The sequence below is a fragment of the Babylonia areolata genome, chromosome 24, assembly GCF_041734735.1.
Source record: "Babylonia areolata isolate BAREFJ2019XMU chromosome 24, ASM4173473v1, whole genome shotgun sequence".
Lineage (NCBI taxonomy): Eukaryota > Metazoa > Mollusca > Gastropoda > Neogastropoda > Buccinidae > Babylonia > Babylonia areolata.
In genome coordinates, this window is record NC_134899.1 from 43,941,510 (window position 1) to 43,951,509 (window position 10,000).

A 10,000-nucleotide genomic window follows, 5' to 3' on the forward strand; every position below is an offset into this window, starting at 1 on the left:
GTGCGCGCTGCCATATGACAAACCGGTTGAATGACACATGTATTCCAGGAATCTGCCAGTCCGTCCTATCCCAGGCAGGCTTCCTGGAGTCTCCAGGCTACCCGGACCCCCCGCCAGAGGGCGTGGGATGTCAGTGGGAAGTGACGTCACCGCAGAAAAAGATCCTGTACATCCGGCCGAGTGACGAAGATGATGGTGGTCATGAGCTGCCTGACTGCGGTTCTTCTCTGCTGAACGTGAGAGCTGTGACTGTGTTTTCACTCTGTGTGTGTGCGTGCGTGTGTGTGTGTGTTGTATTTGCGTGTGTTTGTGTGTGTGTGGTGTGTGTCTGATGTGGGGTGTGTGAGTGCATGCATGGCCATGTATACATATCTCTGTGTGGGAGAGTTTGTGTATGTATGTGTGTCTGTCTGTCTGTGTGCATGTATGTATATGTATACATATCTAAGAGTGTGGGAGTGTGGGGGGGAGGAGATGCTGGTGTGGGTGTTCTCTCTTTGGGTTTTTTTTTCCCGAATTGTGCATGTGGGTATTCCCGGTTTTTCGGTTCGCATTCTAGAAAGCTCATTTTTTCACAGATCCTTTAAACAAAAAATGGTTATATTCCATAGTAATATAACGGATGATTGGAGTAGAAGTTCAAAACGTCGTGGATATGACAACAATGTTATGGCGCTTGGAACAGAAATGAAAACACAAAACTTGCGTTTTTAACTACATGCACATGATAAATTCAGATGAGGAACATTGATATTTTACATGGAATCTAATCTTTATCATCATCTCGCCCTCTCCTCATTCATCGCTTTTTTTCCTTTCTCTTTCTTCTTCTTCGTTTGTGGGTTGCAACTCCCAGGTTCACTCGTATGTGCCCGAGTGGGCTTTTACGTGTATGACCGTTTTTACCCCGCCATGTAGGCAGCCGTACTCTTCAGTCATTTCTCTTTCTGTTTTGTTATCATTGTTGTCGGTTGGCTGGTTTCGTTTTCGTTTTCAGTGGGAACATGAAAAAATAAAGCAAACAAGAAATGTGAATGGTTTACGCAGGATCTGTTCTTTGCTATCACCCTGCCTCTTCCTTCACTGTTTCTTTGTTTACTTTTCAGTCTTTGTTTGCTGGTTAGTTCCTTTTTGACTCACTTGTGTAAACAAAGTGAGTCTATGTTTTAACCTGGTGTTCGGTTGTGTGTGTTTGTGTGTCTGTGTGTCTGTGTGTGTCTGTGTCTGTGTGTCCGTGGTAAAATTTAACATTGACATTTTCTCTGCAAATACTTTGTCAGTTGACACCAAATTAGGCATAAAAATAGGAAAAAATTCAGTTCTTTCCAGTCATCTTGTTTAAAACAATATTGCACCTCTGGGATGGGCACAAAAAATAAATAATGAAGCCTAATTATATGCAAACTGTATTTACTGTTATATTTATATTTTTTTTTGTATTCTCTAAACTTGGCACTTTGATCTGATATTCGACACAACAACAAGAGCAGTCATTATTATCATTTTTTGTTCAAACAGGAACTTCTTTTGCTAAGCATGGAAGTTTTATTTATTTTGCAAACGTTTTGGTGCATATAGTAAAAAAGGGAAATTACTCTGTAATTATTGCTAGGGGACTTCATTCGAATCTGGTTAGGACTTCTTTTTTTTTTTTAAACGCGAAGCTTTATAATAACAAATATAGAACACATTTTAACGATTAGATTTTTTTTTTTTAAGTGTATCACAAGTGAGTCTTGAAGGCCTTGCCTCTCTTGTTTTCTTTTTTTTCCTTCTTTTTTTTTCCCCCAGTGGGAACCCACAGGTTCGGGGAAAGACGCCAGTCCCAAGAAGAGAGAAATGTGCCTGGCCGACTCCAAAATCGTCACTCGGTCTGACGTCATGCTGACGTACCAACCCAACTCCACCAATCGCTGGACAGGACGCCTGTTCTTTGATTACAGCAGTACGTGTTTCGATTGGTCCACAGATTTGAGATTTATATCAAGGTTGTTTTTTTGTTTGTTTTTGTTTTTTTTTAAAGACACACGATTGACTTGCTGGCTATTTAGTTTGTTACTCTCTAGACAGTAGTGATAAAACGTACCTTGAATCATGCCATGCAAATCAGACGTAGCTTCTCACACTGCAATGCAGACCATAGTAAACCCATGGCCAAATGTCTATTACAGACAGGTAACCAAGGCAGTCCTCTAACACGTGTTGGTTGGTTGATGATCGCCTGTCTGTCTGTCTGTCAGTCTGTGTGTGTGTGTGTGTTTATGTCTGTATGTCTCTGTCTCTGTCTCTGTCTCTCTCTCTCTCTCTGTCTGTCTGTATGTCAGTCTCTCTTTCTGTGTGTGTGTGTGTGTGTGTGTGTGTGTTTATGTCTGTATGTCTCTTTCTCTGTCTCTGTCTCTCTTCTGTCTCTCTCTCTCTTTCTCTGTGCCTCCCCCCCACCCCCCCCACCCCCACCTCTCTAACTCTCTCTCCCCCACCCACAACCCCCACCTCCTCCCCCAGTTCTTCCTTCCACCAACCCCACCCCTTTCGCTCTCCGCTTCGTGTTCTGAAAAACAAAACAAGACACAACCAAGGTTTCCTTTGGTCGATGTTCAGTAAAAACACACATCCAGTATCTCCGTGTCCCCGGTGTCCACAGCACAGTCGGGCTGTGACCGGTACTGTGAGCACGGGTTCCGCTGCTTCACCAGCCGCTCTCAGGACGTCGGGGACTACCAGTGCCTGTGTGAAGCCCCATACGAGCTCGGCCACAACTGTGAGATCTACACCAACCCTTGCCTCGCCCACAACTGCAGTGGGGCGGGCGTCTGCACGCCCGTGCCTGACTCCGTGGACTTCAAGTGAGTCTGAATGATCGATTGAACTCCGGAGCGTTGCGTAGATCTGTTGTTTCAGTTTCACTTTCTCAAGGAGGTGTCAAGGAGGAGTCCCACAAACGCTACACCACATCTGCTATGCAGATGCCAGACCAGCAGCATAACCTAAAAATGTGTTTGTAAGCCTTAAGTGCATGCATAAATCCTTGTGTACCTGGCAGAGCGGATTTCTTTTTACGGAATCTTTGTCAGAGGAAAACACTTTTATTGCCATGTTTTATTGTTGTTGTTTTTGTTTCTTTTTTTCTTCTTCTTGTTGTTGTTTTGTGTGTTTTTTTTAGTGCGCCAAGCGCGTGCTGCACGGTGTTGCCTCATTGGGAGATTGAAAATGAAAAACTGAAACTGAAAATCTGTAGGCGTATCGCTCAACATGGATGACGCCTGGATATTTAAAAAAAAATTGCATGAAAGTGCAGTCTTGTTTGGTAGTCCTGAATCTCAAGGCACCCCCCAACCGTCAACAATCCTCCCCACCCCACCCCCCACCCCCCACCCCCCTCCGGCCCCATAGCAGCATCTTCAACGCACCCACTATTATTCATCTTCATCGAAATATAGAAGGCAAAATGTCTCAAATTCTTGGACACACACACACACACACACACACACACACACACACACACACACTTTTTGTATCATGCACCTTATTAAACAATGTGAAGACACAGTGAATACTAACCTTAACCTCCAAGCTGTTCGTGCAAGGCAGACGGCGTAAAGAAGTAGTGTGGACTGACCTTAACCTCATTTGTGTGTGTGTGTGTGTGTGTGTGTGTGTGTGGGTGTGTGTGTATGTGTGTGTACGTGCGTGCGTGCGTGCGTGCGTGCGCGTGTGTGGTGTGTGTGTGTGTGTGTGTAAACAGTATTCATTTGGGGACATGTCACAATACAACTCAATTATAGATAAACATGACAACAAGAAAATCTCATACAAAGTCATGTCCTGACGTAAGTACATAATAGATATGTGACTGATTTCTCCACAGCTAAAACAAAAGTAAACCAACATATAGAAGGATTGCAACACACAAATAATGAACCTGTGGTGGAAAGATGAATCAAGGCAGAGAGGAAGAAGACGAAGAGGAAGAAAAAGAAAAAGAAGACGCTCGTTAAGACTGCCACATTCCTCCACACACAACACAAGACACCGCACCACACCACAGCACAACACAACGCAATACAAGACACCACACCACACCATACTACACCACACCACACCACAACTCAACGCAATACACCACACCACACCACAACACAACGCAACGCAACGCAACGCAATACAAGATACTACACCACACCACACCACACCATACCACAACCCAACGCAATTCAAGACACCACACACACCACAACGCAACGCAACGCAATACAAGACACCACACCACACACACCACACCACACCACACCACACCACTTGCACAGTTTCAGTTTCAGTAGCTCAAGGAGGCGTCACTGCGTTCGGACAAAACCATATACGCTACACCACATCTGCCAAGTAGATGCCTGACCAGCAGCGAAACCCAACGCGCTTAGTCAGGCCTTGAGAAAAAAAAAACAAAAAAAACAAAAACGGGAGAATAAATAATAGATAAGCTTACATAAATAAATAATAATTATAATATAGAAAAAGGTAGTAGCAATAATAATAGTAATACTAATAAAATGATAATAATAAAATAAAATAAAATAAAAATAAATAAATAAGACAACAATGGTGATAAATAAGCGAATAAATGTAAAACATGAAGACACACATTCACACATACACCCACACATGCATAACAGAAATGCACCAAACATGCAGTTTCACAGATATGAAAGCACAGTCAAATACATATAAACATACATGAGCTCCAACACACACACACACACACACACACACACACACATTACCTTGCACCTCCTCTACCCCCCTCCTCCACACACTCATTTCTAGTCTACGTATCGCAGCTTCCTCGGCACACACACACACACACACACAAACACACACTCACAGAGATGAACACTTACTTGTACAAGCACACACACATACGCCCATATCTCCCACCCCCAACCCCACATACATATATACAAAGATATATATATATATATATATATATATATATATATATATATATATATACGTTCCAATATCCTGTTGCTCCCACAGTGTAGGCATGCATACACTCACATACCTCATCCTCTACCCCACCTCCCCCCGCACTCCCACCTCCCCTCACACACACACACACACACACACACACACACACACACACACACGTACACAGATCTCTCCTGACACTTGTGTACACTTACACTCTCGCGCATTCACAAACGCACTCAAAAGCACAGACCCACACATACACACAAACACACACATACACACACGCACAGAGGCTGCCACTGACTGGCCGCAAGAGGGATGGGAAAAGATCTCTGATGCCAAGAACGTGGCGTCTAGTGTGTTGCTCAGTCTATTGTATTTGGAAAGGCCCACAGAGACTCTGTTCCGTTTTGAAGAAATTTGCGCAATGTTGGTTTGGAAATGATGCCGATATTTGTTTGATTTGCAAAGCGTCGTGCTCTACCTTTCATGTTAGACTTACGGCCACTCCCTCTCTCTGCTTTTATTTCTTTGAGGCGATCGATGGTGCGATGGCCTTGTACCTGTTCTTTTTGGTATTCTTTGACTTTTCTGAGGATTTTCGATTTTCCTAGATGTAGGCCGCTCGTTGGTGTTGCGTTACCAGCAAGTCTGTCAGCTCGCTCATTTCCCTTAACACCTGCATGTCCCGGGCAGTATGACCATGTGAGTTTTTTAATCTGAAAGTTGCGCATTGCCTTATGCCACTCTGGGCTTCCCATTCCGTTTTCAATTTTCTGTATGAGGTTCATTGAGTCGGTTAGAATCATGGCATGTTGGTTTCCGGGCGTATGGATGGACGATAGCCACTGGAGGGCATGTGTCGCAGCTTCAATTTCCATCGTTAGGCTGGAGGTTGTGACTTTGTAGGCAGCATTCTCTTCCCAAATTTTTTTTTTTTTTCACTTTGTTTCGCAGTGAATCCCCAACCAGACTGGTCTTTGGTGACTGAGCCATCTGTGTATGATGATGATGTCCTCTTCTTTACTGTTTTCTTCTATGAGTAGCTTCACTTCCGCATCAGTTTTGCCCTCTGGCCATTCCCGACAATGTCTTCCTAGAGTGGGTGAAATGACTGTGTTGAATAGATGGTTGAGGTTTTCGGGGTTTTTCTCCCATTCTTTTGTTTCTTTCAGGTCTTGTAGTCGGCATACTAGCTGGATTGTGTCTTCTGCTTGCCCCATCCATGATCTTCCTCGTCCTAGACGGCTGCCTTTTGGTTCTTTGACTGCGTCATGCAGTGGGTTTTGAGGGTTTTCTAATGCTTTGAAGTAGGTCTTGACCTGTTCTAACTTGTTTCTGGCCTGCACTGAAGGAAGGTCAAGCTGGTATCGCATGGTTTCTGTGGGCGTGTCTTTTGTTGTTCCAAGGATCAGCCTCATAGCTTCATTTTGAACTCTTTCTAATTTTAGGAGGTTGCTTTGAGACGGTGTTGTTAGCCCAAGTCCGTAGTCGATCACACTGAGGACGAGTGATTGGTATAGCAGGAAGAGGTGGCTTTGTTCAATTCCTTTGGTTGCCATTGCTTTTAAGACTGAAAGGCCCTTTTTGCATTTGAGAACAGTATTTTCCGTATGTTTTCTGAAGGTCAGCATCCTGTCGAAGTGTATTCCTAGGTAGCGTAGGCATCCAGTTTTCTCAATTTGAATCCCATCGAATGACACAGAAGGTGGTGATTTGCTCGCGGTTTTGTTGTTGAGGGTGCACAGCAACGTTTGGGCTTTCACTGGATTGATGGAAGATCCTGTGTCTTTGCACCATTGAGCAATATTGTTTAGTTGTTTCTGGACGGCTTTAGTTCTTTCCTGAGCATCTTTCGAAGTTTTGAAGACCAGGCCATCATCCGCAAGGGTAAGCACCCGAGCAATTCCATTGTTGTTTAAGTCTGCAAGGCCCTTCGTGTAGACATTGTAGAGGACAGGAGAGAGCGGAGACCCTTGTGGCAGTCCCATGGATAGTTTAGAAGGTGCAGACATCCAATCTCCGAGGCGTAGGACGACGGTTCTTTCCGGAAACGCTGCTGCTATCCATCTTGTCAGTGTCAAACTTACTCCATACCTTAGTAGCAGCTCCATGAGGTGCGCAAACTGGACTTTATTGTAGGCATCTTCAAGGTCAATTGCTACTGCTAGTGTTTCTTCTTTTCTTTGAAATCCTTCATACACCTCATATGCAAAAGCAGCTGCATTTTCCCATGTGGACTTGCCTGTTCTGTAACCACCTTGATTTGAAGGGAGAATGTGCCTGTGTTCAAGATCCCATGCAAGTTTCCTGGCTATCATGCGTTCCATGAGCTTTCCAGCAATGTTTTGCATGGTTAGGATCCGGTAGCCACATACCTGACGATTGTCCTTTCCTGGTTTTGGTATGGGTTTTAAGAAGCTGTGTGTCCAGTCCACCGGCACCTGTCCATTGTGGAAACTGTTTTGATATAGATTGAAAACTTTGCTTCTGTCTTCTTCCGATAGCTCCTTGATGTCTGAGTAACGAACTTTGTCTGGGCCAGGAGCCGATTCTTTCTTGCATTTAGCTATTGCCTCGTTTAGATCATCCATTGTCAAGTCATCATCAGGTCCAGTCTGCATAAGGGTTTGGTTTAACTCCTCAACATATTTCTTTTTCTCATCTAAGCACTTGCACAACGAAACGCAATACAAGACACCACACAACACCACACCGCACCACACCACACCAAACGCAACTAAACACAATACACCACACTACACCACACCACACCACACTACACCACAACGCAACTAAACACAATACACCACACCACACCACACCACACACGCCACACCACAGCACAACGAAACGCAATAGAAGACACCACACCACACCACACTACACACCACCACATTACAGCACACCACACCACAGCACAAGACACCACTCCGCACCGCACACACATGATCATGATCATGTGCACACATGTCTAACATCACCTGTCTCATGCTGTTTGACAGCTGCGAGTGCCGCCCCGGCCACTCCGGAAAACGATGCGAAGTGGATCTTTGTGAGGGCGTGGCCTGTCTCCATGGTGGCACGTGCATGGCGGACGAGCGCGGGACAGTCACGTGTCTGTGTCCCTCTGATTATACCGGCAGCCGCTGTGCCATTCGTGTCGGTGAGTGACGTGCTGATTTTGGGTAAAGTCCAGTTTCAGCATGCTAAATTCAGGAGCCTGTTTTACCGGACGTTTTGTGCATGTATGAAACGATATTAACTATTGGTAGATGTTGTAACCTATTCTCAGTGGATTTTCGACCCTTATTTTGTAAGTTATTTTTCTCAATTTTGATGCAGATTCAGTCACTAAACTAACGTGCGACCATCTTCCTTTTCCGTTTTTAGCCCCACAAACCACGAAAATGTAATCAGTAGGTGCAATATTTTGGGACGCGAAAATAGGACATTACCGATTTGGGGTTTATGTGGCAACAAATGCACACGCAAACACGCGCACGTGCGCACACACACACACACTGCTGAACTTATTGCTGTTCTTATGGCTCTAAATCATATTCTTGATCTTCCAATTTGCCTTCTACAAGTCTTGTTTTGCGTTGATTCCAAATCTGTATTATGTGCTTTAAACTCACCAAATTGTAAGAACAAATCTAAAATCATACTAGAAATCAGCCACATTTTACATCTTTTAAGCTTGAAAGGAACACATATTACGTTTTTCTGGGTTCCTTCACATCTTGGTATTCTCTACAATGAATGGGCTGACAGGGCTGCAAGAAAAGGTGCAAAGAACGAACAGGGAACCATAGAACTTTATGTGCCTCTATCTGTACAAGAGGGTTATCGAATACTAGAAAAAACATCGTGGAACAAAGTCAGAGAATTATACCAAGAAAACGGCAAAGCTTTAAACCATAGTGTAATTAATGGTCAACAACCGGGAACTATCGATCAGTCAAATACATACAGTAATTCAATAAGATTAAGGCAGATTCATACATTATCAAACAGGATAAAACTGAACGCTTTTGTAACAAAGTTCAGCAAAGATGTCAGATGCATATGTGGAGAACATATTTCTAGCAACCATGTAATATTCGAATGTCAGAATCTAAAATGTTTTTTGCCAGACTTCACCAAAAGTTCTTTTGAATGTGTTATTAACAATTCCAATATGTTATTTGTTATTGCAGAAGGTTTGCTGCATAGTCCTATAGGACATTTGTTATAGATGTTATAATTGTTTGATGTTGGCGTTTATAACGTTTCCATTTTTCCTAGCGTTGTCTCTCCCTATTCACCCTCCACACATACACACACTTTTACCCCTCCCCCTCTCACAGCCCCTACCCCCACGTTTTTTTTTTTTTGTTTTTTGTTTTTCGTCTAATATCACTTCAAGTGGAAAGACGTTAAACTGAAGACAACAACACACACACACACACACACACACACACACACACACACACACACACACACGCACGCACGCACGCACGCACGCACGCGTACACGCGCACGCACAATGTGGATTTCCTGTGTGTGTGTATGCGTGGTTCTGTCTGTCTGTCTGTCTGTCTCTCTCTCTCTCTCTCTCTCTCTCTCTCTCTCTAGTTATGGGGCTGAGGTTTGGGGAATCATTGCAAATGTTGACACTGTGGAAAAGGTACACCTTTTTGCTTTGAAAAGATTCTTGAATATCAGTTTAAGAACACCTAACATAATGGCATATGGAGAACTTGGACGGTTCCCACTGTATGTTAATCTATACCTAAAGAGCATTAAGTATTGGTTGAAAAATTTGAAAATGTCGCCCCATCGCTTACCACAAAAAGCGTATAAAATGCTATTATACTACCATTACAGTAATAAGAACACTTGGGCATCATCAGTCTGCTTTTTCTTTTTCTTATATAAATTTGGCTTTGGGGAGGTCTGGGAAAACCAAGGTGTCGGTAACGAAAACGAATTTTTAAAAGTCTTGAGAAATAAGCTAATTGATGAATACAAAACACAGTGGTCTTCTGAT

At 43.6% G+C, this 10,000-nt stretch overlaps 1 protein-coding gene across 2 annotated transcripts in view; it reads left to right on the forward strand.

Moving 5' to 3' along the window:
* The window catches only part of LOC143299034 (cadherin EGF LAG seven-pass G-type receptor 1-like), a 73,634-nt gene that overhangs the window by 20,657 nt on the left and 42,977 nt on the right, over nucleotides 1–10,000 (forward strand). For both annotated transcript variants that reach the window (XM_076612118.1, XM_076612119.1), the window contains exons 5-8: nucleotides 49–236; nucleotides 1,792–1,945; nucleotides 2,642–2,843; nucleotides 7,971–8,131. In XM_076612118.1, coding sequence (XP_076468233.1) covers nucleotides 49–236; nucleotides 1,792–1,945; nucleotides 2,642–2,843; nucleotides 7,971–8,131 — 705 coding nt within the window. The remainder of the gene's footprint in view (nucleotides 1–48; nucleotides 237–1,791; nucleotides 1,946–2,641; nucleotides 2,844–7,970; nucleotides 8,132–10,000) is intronic.